General features: G+C 40.3%; 2 protein-coding genes across 2 annotated transcripts in view; both read left to right on the forward strand.

Annotated features, from left to right (window-relative positions):
• LOC134741613 (eye-specific diacylglycerol kinase) overlaps positions 1–18,898 on the forward strand; it is a 329,906-nt gene that overhangs the window by 296,366 nt on the left and 14,642 nt on the right. The window lies entirely within an intron of this gene.
• On the forward strand, positions 11,266–17,770 carry LOC134741812 (uncharacterized). The gene is made up of 4 exons (XM_063674709.1): positions 11,266–12,030; positions 13,603–16,933; positions 17,477–17,652; positions 17,747–17,770. Exons 1-4 carry the CDS (start codon positions 11,266–11,268, stop codon positions 17,768–17,770), a joined length of 4,296 nt encoding a protein of 1,431 aa, XP_063530779.1.

Consider the following 18,898-nt stretch of genomic DNA (forward strand, 5'->3'; position numbering starts at 1 on the left):
ATTTTCCATTTGTTTGGATACTGCCCGGTACTTAAGGCCAAGTTAAAAATGTGCATCATGGGCGCCATAAGCCACTCTTTGCAGCCTTTTAAAATAAAGGCAGGAAGATTGTCGGGACCAGGGGAGCTTCGAGGTTTCAGATGACCCAAAGAAATTTCGATATCCGGCTGTAAAATCTTATTAATATGCACATAGTTTGCATTAAAACTTCGATCCTCGCTTAAGATTCGTTGGTGATCAAGATGAGGTTCCTCGGAGAGAAAAACCGACGAAAAGTAATTAGCAAAAGCCTGAGCCGCCACACTACCCTGAAATTCATTACCGTCATAGAAAACCAGGGACTCGAAGCCTCCTTTGGCTTTAAGACTTGCAATGTGTTGCCAGAAAGCACGGGGATTGGTTTTAAGCTTTCCTTCCATTTGAGAAGTGTAATTCTCGTAGGCAAGATTTACTCGGGTTTTGATGTCTGCTCTAAGCCTCGAAAAGGAGTTGTACACAGATCTGTCTCCGCTGCGCTTCCAGTCTCGATGCAAGTTAGCCTTTCTCTTAATATCACGAATGATATCCGAAGTGAACCAGACTGGATAGCGTCTGCTAGGTTTGTTAGATCTCAGCTTTCTAGGTATGCTCCTATCGAGGACACTGTGAACAACTTCGTAAAAGGTCTCAACAGCAGTATTAACATCATGACTGCCAAGAACTTCCTTCCACGATACTTCAGAAAATAATTTATATAAAAGGACGTAGTCTCCTCTGGCAAAGTTCCAGTCATGGCTGGAGTCAACATTGCTAGGTTCAGAAAACAGAGGGCTATTGTCGGACACTTTAAGAGGCACATCTATTTCGAGCGGAGGATGGTACGCGTCCCGATGAGGTACCATACCCCCGCCATCTATCTCACTAACCTTTACTCCGTCGGAATGGCCTCGCACCAGCACAACGTCTAATACTCCTCCAAACGCATTCACCACATCATTCGTCTCATTCAGATTACAAACTGTAGTAAAGTAACCGAAATAGCTAAGTATGTTAACAGAAGAATATTTAGCATTTAAGTTTAAGTCACCTAGAATCACAACTACACCGTTTAGAAAGTCAATGATAGATTCAACTTTATGGAAAAAACGCATGTAGACGTCGTCGGCAGCTCTGGGCGGTATATAAATGACGCACACATGACAGGTAGTTTGTTCCAGCGAGAATGACGCCCAGAGGTCTTCACATTCAGAGGTTTCTAACTCAGGTCTTCGCCGCAAAGCGATTCCAGGCCGCGCCACCAAGAGCACGCCTCCACCTTGTTTTCCGGTAGCACAGTCACGCCGCAATACACTCCAACCATCACCCACCAGCTCGGAATCCTCTACAGAATCAGACAGCCAAGATTCAGCTACGCCCATAATGTCACAGTCAAGTGTAGGAGTTGTGTTTCGAAAACTTTTCAGCTTTGTATTAAGGCCCCTGACATTTTGATATATTATGTTTAGTGATGGGGAAGCGGGATAATTATTTGGCTTGTACTTGCGCGGTGTTAATACTTGGTTTCCGAAATAACCACATTTTGACCCTAGCGTTTTCGGGCCAGGATTCTGCAGAGAGGCATTTTTCGTAGAAAGCAACTGGAACACTTATTTTATAGGACTTGTAGTTTCCTTTGGATTTGAGCTCTTCGACAGTGCAGCTAGCATTTGGGCATAATGTCTTTAGGTAATTACGCACATCGTCCGCCCCCGACACCATGTTCCATAAATGGATATGCCTTCGCAATTCAACCGCCTTCAGGGAGGTAATGTCGGGACCACCAGTGCAGCGTATGGATGTCAGTCGCCTCTGCTTCCGAGCATCTTCAGCGGTCGCCTGGCTGGACCCGTCGCGCTCCTTTGCCTCTTTGAGATTGCTACCTGGCAGCCGGTCTCGTTGGTTGCTATTCTCCGGGAACACCGTTACCTCTTGGGTCTTATTTAGTGGTGTCGCATCCGTAATCTCCACTTTCTTAGGCGGCTCATATCTAGTGACAACTTCGTCGATAAGCTCGTGCTCATTCTCCTTACTGTACGCGGAAGTGCGCGTCGGGTCACATGCACTTGTTGCCGAACCAGTCTTCACTATGTCATTATAAAGGGGTGCCGGCGGTGGGCTCGTACTCTGCGGCGAATTACGAGACCGGATTAAATCCTCTACTTCCTGTAATCTTTCACTTACCACTTCCATTTTTTTTGTGCAAGTGGCGAGCGCAGCGTGGTACCGATCGATGGTTGAAAGCGCATCGGCCAGCCTTTCCGACAACGAAGTTATCTGTTCCCGTAGCAACTGGACTTCCAAATTGTTAGAGAGCGCCATTGAGACGTCCTTCGCTGAGGAATGCTGCATAGCGCGCGGTGGCGGGGACTGCAGGTTCGGTGGGGATGGTAGGGTCGGCGAAGACGGCGGGGGACTGCAAACTAGGGAGGGCTTGCGCAGCGCCACATTTTTAATGCACGCGGGAGTTCCAACCGGAGTTTCACAGTTGAACCCACCCTTTTTGGCTGCGCAGACACATGCAGGACAAACCCAGGTAGCTTTTTCAACTGCAGAGAGAATTTTGCCGTTGCAGTCATAATGATATACTTTGCTGCATGTTGTGACCATACACTCCAAGTACTCCTCTCCCACTGCCAGCTCCAGCTGACAGCCGCTGCACAGCATACTGTTATTTAAGTCCGATTCCATATTAATCTAGGAGCAGCGATTCGATAAGCAACGACGCGTAGCACACCGGCGTAGATGTAATTCTTACAATCAAAGAGTAAAGTAAGTAAAATAGCTTACAATAATCAAAAATCTAAAAAAAGTCTAACGTAGGGGCATAGCTATGGTTAATATCCTTAAGTACTTACATCAAATAATGTAAAAATATTTTCCGTAATGTCAATATCCAGACAGGAAAATGGGGACTACGTTTGTAAGGAGAAGCGGCCGTTCCCTTTCCTCTTAATATCAGGACTGCATTACCAACACAAATAAAAAAATAAAAATAAATCAACTAACATAACCGACATTTATTTTGTAGTTGAGTTTAAAGGCTGGCGTCCACTAGACTCGCCGAGGCGAATCGAATCGAATCGCAATAATTCGCCTCCTATATTTTCTAATACAACTGCGTCCATTGGCGAAGAGCCTTAGAAAATATAGGAGGCGAATTATTGCGATTCGATTCGATTCGCCTCGGCCAGTCTAGTGGACGCCAGCCTTTACTATGAATGGTAAATTCAATTCGACGCGCCGCGGCTCTTCGTCAATAGACGTAGTTTCATAGTAAATGTATAGAAGGCGAGTTATTGCGATCCGCCTCGGCGAGCCTAGTGGACGCCAGCCTTAAGTGTAAAAGTATCACATTGAATATTTTCGGAACTAAATATATCATGTTACAACATAGTTAATTTATTTTTGGGGCAATACAATACTAAACTTATAATAAACTTATGAAGTTCCCAACTGAAATAAATGTCATATACGAAGGAAAAAATGACAAAAGCCTCCAATGTCCAAAACACAAACTATTTTCACAGAAAATAATTTAATTTGTTCTTAGAGTTATGAAGTTCATTTTTTTTATAATAAATTTAATCGACCAATGAATTAAACTCACCATTACAGTTGTCATTTACGTGATATCCACCTGCGTGCATAAAGCCAAGATTGCTAAATATGCTATGGATCTGTGGACTCCTAAGAACCCACTCCATATTTGACCTGCAACAAGAAAAATCTATATAGATAAGAGTCCAAAGAGTTCTAGTTCTAGAAAAACCTACTTATAAGATCTTTGTTTTTAGGGTTCCGTTCCCAAAGGGTAAAACGGGACCCTATTACTAAGACTCCGCTGTCCGTCTGTCCGTCTATCCGTCTGTCACCAGGCTGTATCTCATGAACCGTGACAGCTACACAGTTTTCACAGTTGATGTATTTCTGTTGCCGCTATAACAACAAATACTAAAAAGTACGGAACCCTCGGTGCGCGAGTCCGACTCGCACTTGGCCGGTTTTTTTTTGTTTAGATGCAAGTGTTTATCAAGTTTATGAAACTTTGTTAGTTGTATTACATAATAAATAATTACTAACGGTTTTTAGGGTTCAGTACCTCAAAAGGATAAAACGGAACCCGGATCACTATGTTGTCCGTCTGTCTGTCAAGAGTATCAAGACCCTTTATAAAAAGTGGACCGCGTGGAGGTATTGAGTTAAAATTAAACCATAATTATATATACTCAGTCTACGGTCGAAGATTTTTCAAAAACGTTTGTCACAATAACACGTGCTTAGTATTTTCTAGAAATTTTACCTATTATTTTAATTTGAAAAACAACATTAAACGTAATAAAAACTATTAATATTTTGACCGAAGAAAAACAGACAAATTTTACTCACGCTGAACGCGACACAGACTGTGTTGTGACTGTGCAACAACCTTTACTTCCTGCGGTCAGCCACGTACTAAATTCCTCAAATTGCAAAAAAATACAGAGGTGAGAAACGGGGGGGGGGGGGGGGGGGGCTATTAGGACGCTTGGTCTTGACTCTTGACAAACGTACCGTTTTCAGGTAATCACGAATTTTTCGCCGCGGGCGGGGCGGCAAAAGCTCAGCTCAGTGCAAGCGCGAACACTAGGGTTAAGAATGAAAATTGAAAAACGCTAAACTGTTTTTTCTTGTTTTCGAATAAGTGTTATGCTTTTCTAAGAATTCATATTTATGAAAAAATAATGCATAATAATACGATTTTCGTTTATTGTGCTTCAGTACAGCGAGACCCTCATAAGCTGCTCATAAGAAACAATAACGAAGTGTGCAAGGTAGGTAGCAAAAGTCCAATTAACTGCGCCTATGTTCGAACTGCTGAGGTGAAAAGTAGGTATAAATTTTACATATCCAATCCTATAATGGAATAAAGTTTACATAATGTAAACATAACTGATAAAGAAGTACAATTGCAATGCACCTATGTAACTCTTACATACCTACACTCGGATGATGCTTACTCGACGTCTATATTGTCTAGACACATGCCTGAGTCACTACACAATGACGAGACAGAAACATTATAGGAAAGGGAGTGCAGGTGTGCACAGATATAATTAAGTAGGTATATAGGTACAGTCGCCATCAGATATATCGGAGCGGCCAAGGGGCTCACAAATATCTGAACACGTCGTCTCTATTGTCAAGGCGCTAGAGTGCGTGTCTGCGTGTTCAGATATTTTTGAGCACCTTGGCTGCTCCGATATATCTGATGGCGACTGTACAAGCTAACATAACGGATGTATGTGTGACAGGAGAGAGGGACAGAATTTAATTCATGATTACAACCGTTTATGAAGACGCCTTTTATTTAGTCGCCTTCCCGCCTCATGGCGACTTTGGCCTTGGCATGCCTTGACGCGCGAACTTGGTGTCACCATTTTCATCGCTTCGGTGTACACTTGTAGAGACTGTTATATGCAAGCTAAAATTACGCTATAAAAACAAAGCCTTTTATTTCGAGTCCAAGTTAATTACATGAAATAAGTCAGTTTTGTTACAGTAAAGCATTTATATAATTTATTTATTTATAATTTATGTATTCTTAGTATGTCAATTTAAATAAGTCAATTTTTCACATACATTATTAAGTAATTTGATATTATAATCTATAACAAAGATTAAGTTTGCGGACAAGAACCCCTCATCGGGTGAAGGCCTCCTCCAAGGACTTCCATCTATCCCTATATTACGCTATATACCTGCATCTTAAGGTCGAGATACAAGCAGCCGCAGCGCGCGCTTAATACATTACGGGTTCAGGGTGCTGTTGCGGCTGCCGCGGTATTTACTGGCATGTTCGCGAACGCGCACGTTGACGGTTTTCATGCGACGCTATGCAAGCGCTAAGCGCTGCTCAGCTTCGCGACGCTCCGCAGAGTCCACGACATGCAGCCGCCACAGCATCTTGAGCGTAGTACTCGATTTCTATTTCATTCCTATCGAGTATCAATATGATAAGCCCGCTCCAGACTACGCGGCGCGAAGCCGCGAACGCGAACTAGACTCCAGATGCGTTCACGTTCGAGGCTTCACGCCGTGATTCGCGCATGAGTGTGGAGGGCCCTATATAACGGTGACAAACATCCGAATAAAAACTATTTCGTTAAAACGTAAACTTCATGCATGAGGCTAATTATAGTTTAACTCAACTCTCACATGTTGTGTTAAGATTTGTGTGTTTTTAATTTAAATTGGTTGCCCTGAAAACCAGCGCCATGGCTAAGGACGATAGTCATCGGCACAGGCTGAGTGGCATCCCTTTTGGTGTCCTGTATTAGAATAAGATTTAGAATTTACTATGGAGAAAACGTGAAATTTTATTCACATTTTTCTATCTCGCCATCTCGCCAATCAGTCCATGTTACTTTTAAGGACCATAATACTGAATGAAGATAAAGACATTACAGTACCTAACAACAAAATAACATGTGAACATTAAAGTTTTCATTTTCATTCAAATTGTTTGGGAGTTTTCCTCGATTTGTGGCTTTACTAGCCGGTTTTTTTTTTGGTGCCATACAAGCTTTTGATCCCCGATAGAAATGGGATCGATTAGCATCTAAAACAAGTTTGTCAAAAATTAAGTTTTTCTCGCACCTGTATGTTTTTTCCAAAATTTGTAAACGGCAATCTTCATTACTTAATTTGAAATCAAGGGGAGGTCTTCTAAAATCGTTTTCGCGTAGCAGCACGGGATCTGGTAGTTGCCCTCACTGACCCAAAAAGAAAATCCACCCTGTAGATACCTACATTAGTTACCTCATACGCTCATACCAAAATTTTTGATTCTCGATTAGATGACGCCCTTACCTTTGGCCTACTCTCGTATAGAGGGCGTTGACGGTTTCGTTTGTTATTTAACAATTTTAACGCATATCAGTGAAAGGAATCAAAATCAAATCATATAAAATTAAAAATAATTAATGGAAATAAAAAAAATCATTTATCCATATTTAAATACATTTTATCGTATTTTTATAAATCTTCATTTTTAGTTTTAAAGTGTATCGATAGATGGCAGTGAATTTCTGTGGTTACAAAATTTACTATGACAGTACCGCTCTATCTTGATATATCCCATACCTACCATTCAGCTGTCTATAACAATAATACTTATATTTGCTTAGGTATACCCTATTCAGTCTACGTGATACCGTAAGAATTAATTGTTTAACAGCTGAGTATAGATACCTCATACCTACCATGGATTGCAAGAAATAAATGAATACCTAAAGTACCTAAGGTATTGTACCTACCATGAATCCATGGTAGGTATGAGGTATCTATACTCAGCTGTTAAACAATTCTTACGGTAGGTATCACGTAGACTCTGACAGTGTTAGGCGTAATTAATTACTTCTGTAATTTAATTACTAATTACTAATTAAATTAAATGTAATTAAATTACTTGTAATTGAAATACATGTAGCTGAATTACTTGCAATTGAAATTACTAAACACAATTTTTAATTACAATTACATTAATTTGTAATTAAATTACTCAATTACTTTCTTACCCAACTGTACACGTAAACCAAACCGAGAATTTTCTATAGAACAATAATCTTGTGCTGTTTGTTAAATTCAAGCGGTCGTTATCAGTTCAGAATTGGTATGTGTCGACTGTCGACTATCGGTAGATGCTGACTGTTGGTAGGTGTCGACTATTGGTAGGTACTAACTAATAGTAGCAACTATTGGTAGGTGCCAACTATTGGTAGGTCCCAACTATTGGTAGGTGCCACTATTGGTAGGTGTCGAACTGTCGACTATTGGTAGGTGCAGAGTTGCAACTCACAACATCAAAATTTTGTGTAATGTCATATATGGACGAAGCCTTACCAATAGTAGTAAGTTCGCATTTATAATATTTTAAGTTATTTTTAAGTATAATTTCCCCCTTGTACAAATTCTTGCAATAAAGTCACTAACTTATTTAGTCCCTATTCGTCTTCGCCGTGACTCTCATGTTCTCGCCCTTCTCTATGGCATTCTCTTTAACCCCGCTACACCACCTTATCTCAAAGAGCGTTTCAAGTATCTCTCCTCTATCAGATGTTCTCAGACTCATATTCTTGCTCCTCCCTCATCTACTTCTAAATTTTATAATAGCTCTTTTAACTTCCGGGCTGTTCGGCTGTGGAATGCTTTACCAGTAGAATTAAGATTAGCTAAATCTCTCCCCATATTCAAAAATCAGCTAAAACTATACTTTCTATCTCTGCCTTAAGTTGCCATTTTATATATTGTATATATGCTTGTATAAATATATATTATATATATATATATATATTGTATTGCATATTTATTTGTGTGTTAGGTTTCGTTTTAATACTTATATGTATAAGTAGTAATTGTAGTATGTGTGTTTGTGTTTAATAGTCTCCATATTTAGCTCTTTGCACTACCTGTTGACTTTTGTATGAGTTCTACATTTCCTGCTACCCAAAGGTTGTCTGGAAGAGATCGCTTTTTAGCGATAAGCCCGCCTGTTGTTACCTGGTTCTATTTTTTCTTTTAATATTTCTTTGTAGTTTTACATGTATGTAAAATGTATAATTTTGGTGCAATAAAGAATATTTACTTACTTACTTATTTTTCAATATGTAGAGTGGGCCCCATTTATTTACACAATACAATTAAAATGTGCACACTACATATTTTTTTTTGTTAAACAGTTATATGTAGAGTTAACCTTAGTTGAACAGTTATATTTAGAGTTAACATTATAGTTAGTCAAATTTAAAGCTCATTCATAGTTTTAAGATATGCGACATAAAGTTGATTAAAACTTTATTATACAAAAGTAATTGTAATTGAATAAAGTAATTAATAACAAATTTTAATTACAAAATGTAATTATGAATTTAATTAATTATTACACGTTGTAATTGTAATTATTAACTCTGCCCTGCTTATCGCATGTTCAGTACTTGCATCAAAAACATCGTTTAAATAAAGAACTTATTTAAAGGGAACAAGATTTTTACAAGTAATTGTATTTAGTAATTGCAATTACATTTTGTAAATGCAATTGTTAAATTGTAATTCAAATACTTTTTGCCCAACACTGTACTGAAACAAGGTACTGAATTACAGCACTTGAAATACAGCCCGCTCAAAAACGGACAGAGAGCTGAGGCTTTGTCTCCATAAGGAATCCTAAAAACCGGCCAAGTGCTAGTCGCCCTAGTCGGACTCGCGCACCGAGGGTTCCGTACTTTTTAGTATTTGTTGTTATAGCGGCAACAAAAATACATCATCTGTGAAAATTTCAACTGTCTAGTTATCACGGTTCATGAGATGCCTGGTGACAGACGGACAGACGGACAGCGGAGTCTTAGTAATAGGGCCCCGTTTTTACCCTTTGGGTACGGAACCCTAAAAAGGAAAAACCGACGACCTAAACGTTTTACTTTATAATTGAAACGCCATTTGAATTTAAAACTCTGTCGAGCGAATAGGAATCCCAATAAATGCATTTTTAAAATCCGCCTCCTCGAAGTACTAAGTAGAATTGAGGAAACCTTGTACATGTACGTGACGCTCGCGAGACACGTGACCGGCGCACGTGCCCAAGCTATAGCGGGGTGGATTTCATCACAAAATAATTTCACCATACAAAAATTTTAAAGTCGCAAGGACGTCAAGGGGGTGTTCAAATATTACGTAACGCAATTTGGGAGGAGGGTGGTCTTGTACAATGATACGATGCATTACAGGGGCGAGAGGGGGGGGGGGGTTGGATGGAACAAGGCGTTACAGTTTTAAGACATTGGGTTCAGAACTAGCCAGAAGGGGTTGTATATTACAGGGGAGGGAGACTGAATGCCAGTAAGAGATCATAAAAGCAAACTGTTCAACGGACATTTTTTTTTTAATTTTTGTGATCATAATTTATATCGTTTGAACACCGGAAAAAATTAAAATACTTTTGTAAACCTTCAGATTATTTTATTAACCGACTTCAAGATTTTAAAGGAGGAGGTTTTCAATTCGGTTGTTTTTTTTTTCGTTTTTTTTTTATGTTTGTTACTCCATAACTCCGTAATTTCTGGACCGATTTTGAAAATTCTTTTTTTTGATTGTAAGTACAGATTGGTCCCGTTTTTGTTTAAAAGCAGTTCTGATGATGGGATCCATGAGGAATCGAGGGAACCCCTCAAATGTTAAAGGCATACATATAGTGATTTTAGTATTTTTATCAACAAATCCAGCATTTCCATTTTAAAAAGTGACATTTGATGAAGTGGAACTGCTGATGATAATCAGAATGGAAATCTTTAATGACGCATAGTTTACGTTTGGCGATTTGTCCTCTTCTTTATGTTTGTTAAGCAACTTAAGTTTTTAAGACATATTTTTGTCAAGCTCGTGTTCTGATGATGAGACCCACGAGGAACCGAGGGAACTCCTCAAATGTGAAAGGCATACATATAGTGATTTTTGTATTTTCATCAATAATTCCAGCATTTACATTAAAATAAGTGATATTTGATGAAGTGGAAATGCTGATGATGATCAGAATGGAACTCTTCAATGACACATAGTTCACGTTTGGGGATTTGTTCTCTTCCTTATGGACCCAGACCCAAACTTGGACCCGGACTCGGACCCGGACCCGGGTCTGGACATGGACCCCAACTCGGACCCGGACCCGGACCGAACTCTGACCCAAACTTGGACCCGGACAGCCGGACACGGACCCGGATTCGGACCCGGACCCAGACCCGGATCCGGAAATGCTACTAGAAAAGTGAATTAGGTGGGTGGGTGGGTTTTGAACTGCGATTCTCACAGAACAGAACTGCTATCAGAAAAGTAGGTTAGGTTAGGTTAGAGCTGTGACCCTTACAGAAACGAAATGCTATCAGAAAAGTAGGTTAGGTTTTTTTTTATGTCAGAGGTGGAGGTAATCCTCATTGGATACTGCCGGCCCGGTATACGACAGCATGCCCGACTCGGCTGCTCTGGAGATTTAGCCGCCTACGGACTAAACCCCTCCACCCTGTAAAGTGTTTTGTTGCCAGAAACTCGGCGCTATCGGTATACGCGTTGTTTCTGGGTGTGTAGTTGTGTGAACCGGGAAAGATTTAAGTGTCTAGATGTAAGTGTGATGAATTGTGAAGTGTGTTGAGTGTACCTACGTGTTTATCAGTGTAAGAAGCTCTATGCAATGCGAAGTAGAATTTAGAAAAGTAAGGGAGAATGGATGAGAGGAGTATGGTAGGGTATATCAAGGCGGAGCTGGAGGAGTGGGCGGTGTCGACTGGGCTGGTTGTTATCAACCGAGGGTCGGTAAACACGTGCGTGCGGCAACAGGGTGGCTCAATCGTCGACGTCACTTTCGCAAATGCGGCCCTGGCGCGCTGTGTTCGAGGTTGGGAGGTGCTGGAGAATGTGGAGACATTATCGGACCACCGATATATTCGGTTCGAGGTCACAACTCTTCCGGCCGACCCGAACTGCCTGAACCGGCCCTTGCGAGGGGATGGCCCACGCTGGGCGCTCAAGCTCCTGGACCGGGACATATTTATGGAGGCAGCAGTGGTAAAGGCTTGGGTGTTGGGTGATATTGAAGGCCCTGTTGATGTCGACGCGGAGGCGGAAAGAATGGGGAGTACTATGGTCGAGGTGTGTGACGCGGCCATGCCACGGGCCGGCCCGATTCCCCCAAGGCGTGGAGTGTACTGGTGGTCCGCGGAACTTGCGCATCTGCGCCAGTCGTGCGTTGCTGCAAGACGCCAGTACACTCACGTACCAGAGGAGGAGCGGCTATATGCTGCATACTCGGCGGCCGTCAAGCTGCTACAGGGGGCGATCGCTAGGGCGAAGGATTTAGCTGAGGAGGAGATGCTGGAGACTCTAAATAACGATCCGTGGGGGAGGCCGTATAAGATGGTGAGGCGCAAGCTTCGCCCCTGGACACCCCCGCTAACGCAAAGTCTCCAGCCACAGCTCCGCGAGCAGGTGGTCTGTGCCCTGTTCCCGACGAGGGACGAATACACATTTATTATAATATACAGGAAAAGTGATTTTTTCGTTTCGTTCGAAGCGTTTTCAAGAATTCGTCCCCTAACGGGGTTAAAAGGGGGTTGAAAGTTTTAATCCATTACAAATGCTTTGAAACTTCTTAGAAAGGTATAATAGACGATTACAAAAAAAGTAATTTCGACGTTTTTTGGAAATTTAACCCCTCAGGGGGTTGAACAGGGGATGAAAGTTTGTCTTGGGGTGAAAATTTTATTTGAAGCTAGGAACTTGAAACTTTGCAAAAAGGTATTACATTAAAAAGCAAGAAAATTACTATTAGCGTTTTTAAAAACTCATCCCCCAAGGTGGTGAAAAAGGGGTTAAAAACTTTATCTTGATAACTATATCATTTAAGCTACTAGGCCAAATTAGGTATCGTTTTTGTATAAATCGGGTATGTCGAATTCATTTATGATTGTTAAACGTATCTATACATATATATGTAGCCGTAGTAGATCACTAGTTCAGTTGCAATTACACCTGCATCGAAGAGACATGTCTTTTACTGTGTAACCTACCCCTACATTCAAAAATGAGCTTTAACCGAAGGAACATATGGTCCAAAATCGAACCGGATCAAGTGCGGGAATGATGCAGGCGGCCGGGCGGCGAATACAATAGGGAGCGCATTCCTTAAGAGATAAGCGGAGTTGTTTACGTCGTTTAGTGAAGATTTGAGTTATGTTAAATAATTATTGATTTGTAATAAACAGGAAAGTGATTGCAAGTGTGATTACAAACTATTTGGCGTAAATATAACTTCGTGTGTCGGAATTAGACTTTGACACGTAGTGACAATTATCGGATTGATTACAAAGTAATTAAATAAGTGAATAAATTACTAAAATGCCTCCAATAACGCCCGAACAAACTAAATTAGTTGCCTATTTAGAAGATGTGGCCCTTATGATACAAAAAACGCAATCAAACATAAAGAAGTGTCCAAAACAAAGGCTAACCGAGGGTTATGTTAAACAAAGGATAAAAATGCTTGAGGGTTATTGGATTATGTTTAAAGATGCACACAATAATCTCATGCATTGCACACCGCGTGAACAACGAGGAGATATCAATTATTTTCTTAATGAAGATTACTATACCGTGGAAGACCTTTACCTCTGTTTGCAAGCCGACTTAACAGATTTATTGACCAAGTGGGAGTCAGAAAAAAAGTCAATGGAGCTATCTACTATGTCAACGTCGTTCCATGATGGGCATGGGCAATTACCGTTTGTAAATCTGCCAAAAATCCAATTGCCGACCTTCTCAGGGAAATATGAAGATTGGCCCACATACCAAGATTTATTTACAGCCCTCGTGCACAACACAAAATTGACAAGTGTACAAAAGTTACACTATTTAAAAACAAGTGTCTCTGGTGAAGCAGAGACATTATTGCGCCATGTACAAATAACAGAAAATAATTACACACAGGCATGGGAGTTACTTAAAAACCGTTTCGGCAACAAAAAGATGATTGTTAATTCTGTATTAAAAAAATTTTTTGGTCAGAAGAAGATTCAAACCCAGTCTGCAAATCAAATAAAAAAATTACTTGATACCACTATGGAATGTATCAACAGTTTAAACAATTTAAACGTAAGCACGGACTCTTGGGATCCGATAATTATCTTTCTCGTCGGACAGAAGTTGGACGCTGAGTCAGTTAAAGACTGGGAACAATCTGTGCACAAGGACAGTTCAGAAGACATGCCTAAGTGGGAAGAGTTACAGAAGTTTCTGGTGGCTAAGTTTCGCACATTGGAAATGGCCGCAGCAGTCTCAGTGCCCACACGTGATAAGTCACAAACGCCCAAAACATTTCACGTCGCTGAACAAGAAGAAGATGAAGTAAGTTTGTTTCAATGTGCTCATGTTGGCGTAGCTTCACAACCTACTTGTACCTATTGTAAAGGTGAACACTACATATTCAACTGCAAGGAATTTACAAAAAACTCAGTGGAAGATAGACATGATTTTGTGAGAAAGAACCGATTGTGTTACAACTGCCTTGTTCCATTCCATAGTGTCTATCGATGCAAACAAAAGACGTCATGCAGGATCTGCAAAAAAAGGCATCATTCTCTTCTGCATCAAACGAGAGAATCTAATGAAGAAGTAGCTCCTACACAACCACAATCACAACCGGAACCTGACACGAAACTTACAACCTTGCACGTTTCTAAACAACAACCGAGTCGTAAAATGTTACTGGCCACAGCACAAGTAGCAGTCAGGTCGACCGATGGTAATACACACATACTTCGAGTTCTAATCGACCCGTGCTCAGAAGCTTCATTTGTATCAGAACGAGTAGTACAATTACTGGGTTTGTCAAGAACTAACATCAAGGGAGTAGTTTCTGGACTTGAAGAAAGTACACAAATAAATGTCAAGCACATGGTCGACATTACAATTAATTCAAGATATGAAAACAAGAAGGCTGTTCTAGTTTCAGCTTACGTTTTAAAGTCGGTATCCACATATTTGCCCTCGAAGCATGTTTTAATAGATCCACAAGCCATTGAAACTTTGAAATTGGCTGATCCTACCTATGACACACCCAGCAAGGTGGATATGTTGCTCGGCGCAGAAATCTACTGTCAAATTATTCAAGAAGGTTTAGTGAAAATTAATGATGGGATAGTCGCTCAAAAAACTACTTTAGGGTGGATACTAACGGGTCGAAAACAAATAGAAGCGCAGAGCGACCAACACAACGTTACAACATTACACATAACCAGAATGGTGGCTGAAGACAACGATTTACTACGAAGGTTCTGGGAGATAGAAACTGATGTGTACAAAAAAAAGAAAATATTGACAAAAGAAGAAGAACAATGCGAAGAGATATACAAAAAGACAACTAAAAGAGATGAAAGCGGAAGATATGCGGTACACTTACCATTGAAACAAAACGTTAAAGAAACAGTTGATCTACGTGGTGATACGAAACAACAGGCTATCAATCGATTTAAGAGCCTGGAAAGGAAATTTGGAAAAGACGTTAAGTTAAAGAAGGAATACACAAAAGTTATAAATGAGTACAAGGACATGGGACACTTGCGAAGATCAGAAAAACAAAACGATGACAATGCACTGTATCTTGCTCACTTTGCTGTAATTCGAGAGGACAAAGACACTAGTAAAGTGCGCATAGTCTACGATGCTTCTGCTAAGGGCTCACACGGTCACTCTCTCAATGACACAATGATGGTAGGACCGGTCTTACAACCCGATCTTCGGAGCCTAGTAGTAACTTGGCGAAAACACAAGATTTGCGTCGTAGGAGATATCGTGAAAATGTATAGGATGATAAATATGACAAAAGAACACATAAATCTGCAACGTATTGTCTGGCGAGATAGACCAGAAGATGAGTTCGAGAGCTATGAGTTAACAACTGTGACTTTTGGGACCGCTGCAGCGCCATTCTTAGCAGTCCGTACATTAAACCAATTGGCCGAGGATGAAGCTCACGAATTTCCTGAAACTGCACCAGTAATAAAGAAGTCGTTTTACATGGATGATCTAATGGTAGGAAATGAAAACATAGAAGAAACGAAGAAAACGTGCCAAGAAATTAAAGAAATATTGAGAAGAGGAGGATTTCAAATGCAAAAATGGTCTAGCAATTCAGATGAAGTTTTAGAATATTTGAAAGAAGACAATAGTACAAGAGACACACTAGAAATCAAAATGGACAAAATAATAAAGATTCTTGGTTTGACCTGGAATAGACAAGACGATATGTTTGAAATTACAGTAAACTTACCTGAGATGAGAAGCCCTATAACTAAGAGGTCTATACTTTCTGATGTTGCTCGCCTGTTCGACCCCTTTGGGTGGCTAGCACCTGTAATAATAACTGCTAAAGTTTTAATTCAGAAGTTATGGTTGAGTCATCTGGGTTGGGATGATGAATTACCATCGGACTTGACAGACGAGTGGATTCGCTATAGGGAAGAACTGATAAATTTACAAGACATCAAGGTTCAGCGTTGGTTAAACATGACACGAGAAGATGATCACGTTGAGCTGCACGGATTTTCAGATGCATCCACTCAAGCTTATGCAGCCGTGACGTACCTGAAGGTTGTTAGACGTGAAGTAGTATACGTCTCTATGATCGCATCAAGGACTAAAGTCGCACCTCTGAAACAACTTTCTATTCCAAAATTAGAGCTTTGTGCTGCAGCCTTATTAGCAGAATTGATCAGTGATGTCGCGGAACTTCTGGAAATTCCTAAAAATAAAATATTTGTTTGGACGGACTCAATGGTCGTACTGGCTTGGCTGCAATCTCAACCTAGTCGCTGGAAAACGTTTGTAGCGAATAGGACAGCAGATATTACACGATTGATAGATAATGATCGTTGGAGACATGTGCAATCTGCTGACAATCCAGCGGACATCGCGACAAGAGGAGTCAAAGCGCCAGAATTAGCTACACAAGATCTGTGGTGGAGTGGGCCAGAATGGCTTAAGAGAGACCAAGTAGAATATGAAAAAACAGAAAGTGCACAAACAGAATTAGAATCAAAAACGACATGTCATGTACTTGTAGATGAAAGGCCTATATGGGAGAGATTTTCAACAATGTCACGAATGAAGAGAGTGCTAGCTTATTGCAGAAGAATGTTAACATTGTTACCTGAAAGAAAAGGAGAACTAGAAGAGAGTAAACATTTAACAGTTAAAGAAATGGAAAAAGTGGAAGAAGAATGTATAAGGTTCTATCAAAATTTAGTATATGGAAAAGATATAGACGATTTGAAAAGAGATGGAAGAGTTAAGAAAAGAAGTACCTTAATCACACTTGCACCATTCTTAGACGAGAAAGGTTTGTTAAGAGTGGGAGGACGTCTTCAAAATGCCTCATTGTCTGAAGAGACAAAGCATCCAATTATTATTCCACGCAACCAACATATTACAAAGTTAATTGTTAATGAGGCCCACACTAGAACACTTCATGGTTGGAATCAGTTAATGATGACTTACGTGAAAACCAAATATTGGGTTATCGGCTTAAAGTCATCCATCCGAAAGTGCATTTACAATTGCAAGACATGTGTCATAGACAAAGCTAAAGTCAAGAATCAGTTCATGGGCCAGCTGCCAACAGTCAGAGTTAACCAAAATCGACCCTTTTTAAATAGTGGCGTTGACTATGCTGGACCTATTTTAATGAGAACCTCTAAAGGCCGAGGACATCATGCGACTAAGGGATACATTTGTTTGTTCGTATGCATGGCTACAAAAGCTATCCATCTTGAGGCTGTATCAGATCTGACTTCACAAGCTTTCATAGCTGCTTTCAGAAGATTTGTTGCGCGCAGAGGCCATTGTAAAGATATTTGGAGCGACAATGGTACCAATTTTATAGGTTCTGCCAAAGAGTTGAAAGGCATGTTTGAACCTGGGAAAAACAATTTAGCCAGCGAAGTGGCCGAACTGATGGCTACTGAAGGAACAACGTGGCACTTCATCCCCCCAAGAATGCCTTCATACGGAGGCCTGTGGGAAGCGGGAGTTCAGTCTGCCAAACGACATTTAGCCAGAGTAAATAAGGATACTAAACTGACTTATGAAGAATTAGCGACTCTGTTGACCCAGGTCGAGGCCTGTCTAAATAGTCGTCCTCTTTGTGAAATAGACAGTACCACAGGAGTCCCACTAACGCCTGGACATTTCTTAGTGGGTGAGCCCTTGGTCAGTGTGCCTGACTTAAATTACGAGCACAAAAAAGTAAATATACTTACCAGATGGCAGTTAGTACAGAAGATGACACAGAACTTTTGGCGCCAATGGCAAAACGATTACCTTAACACATTGCAACAAAGATATAAGTGGCAAGTTGCCGTACCAGCACCCTGCATTGGAGATTTAGTAATCATAAAGGATGAAATTACGCCACCTACTAAATGGTTACTAGGGAGGGTCAAGTATCTTCATCCTGGAGCAGATAACCTGGTGAGAGTGGTAACTGTACAGTGCAAGGGAGACCACGAGCTTAAAAGACCTTTATCAAAATTAATATTACTTCCTAAGACATTAAATGAGTAGTTATACTATGCCAAATCAAGTACAGTGAAGTAGGTATATGGTGAAGTGAGTGAAACGATTTTGCATGTACTGAAGTGAATAATTTTTACTAAAGTGTTATAAATATTGTACGTATCATACAATTTTCATCTTTTTTGTAAACGACAGTGCATGCCCTCTGTTTGAATTGTTTAATTTTATTGAAAACTGTTAGTTTTGGCGGCCGGTATGTTAAACGTATCTATACATATATATGTAGCCGTAGTAGATCACTAGTTCAGTTGCAATTACACCTGCATCGAAGAGACATGTCTTTTACTGTGTAACCTACCCCTACATTCAAAAATGAGCTTTAACCGAAGGAACAATGATATCAAAATGACACAATTCCCGAGTGAAAACACAAAAAATATGAAGAAAAAAAATACTTTTTTTTATTTCTCTTCACGCTTAAACCGCTAAACCGATTTAGATAAAATTTGGTATAGAGATAGTTTGAGTCCCGTAGAAGGGTAGTTTTTATATCAAAAAATTACCTTTAAACTGAAAAGGAAGGTGTAATATTGTAAGGGGAATCAATAACCGCCTGAACTGATTTACACGAAATTTACGTATACGTCTTTTGATTTAGTTGAAAATGATACTAAACGACTTAGAACCTAATCTTAAACATCCCCAACCCCCTACATCAAAAATCTGGGTAGCTACACTTCTTAAATACATGTTAGGAACAACAAGATTACTTTTCTGCCTAAGGAAATCT

This window comes from Cydia strobilella, chromosome 5 (assembly GCF_947568885.1).
Source record: "Cydia strobilella chromosome 5, ilCydStro3.1, whole genome shotgun sequence".
NCBI classification, from domain to species: domain Eukaryota; kingdom Metazoa; phylum Arthropoda; class Insecta; order Lepidoptera; family Tortricidae; genus Cydia; species Cydia strobilella.

Coding starts and splice junctions, on each gene's coding strand:
- LOC134741812 (XM_063674709.1), top strand. CDS start 11,266: ATGGATGAGAGGAGTATGGTAGGGTATATCAAGGCGGAGCTGGAGGAG. Junction 12,031..13,602: donor CACAGCTCCGCGAGCAGGTG/GTCTGTGCCCTG, acceptor TTTTTTGGTCAG/AAGAAGATTCAAACCCAGTC. Junction 16,934..17,476: donor ACCATTCTTAGACGAGAAAG/GTTTGTTAAGAG, acceptor CCAATTTTATAG/GTTCTGCCAAAGAGTTGAAA.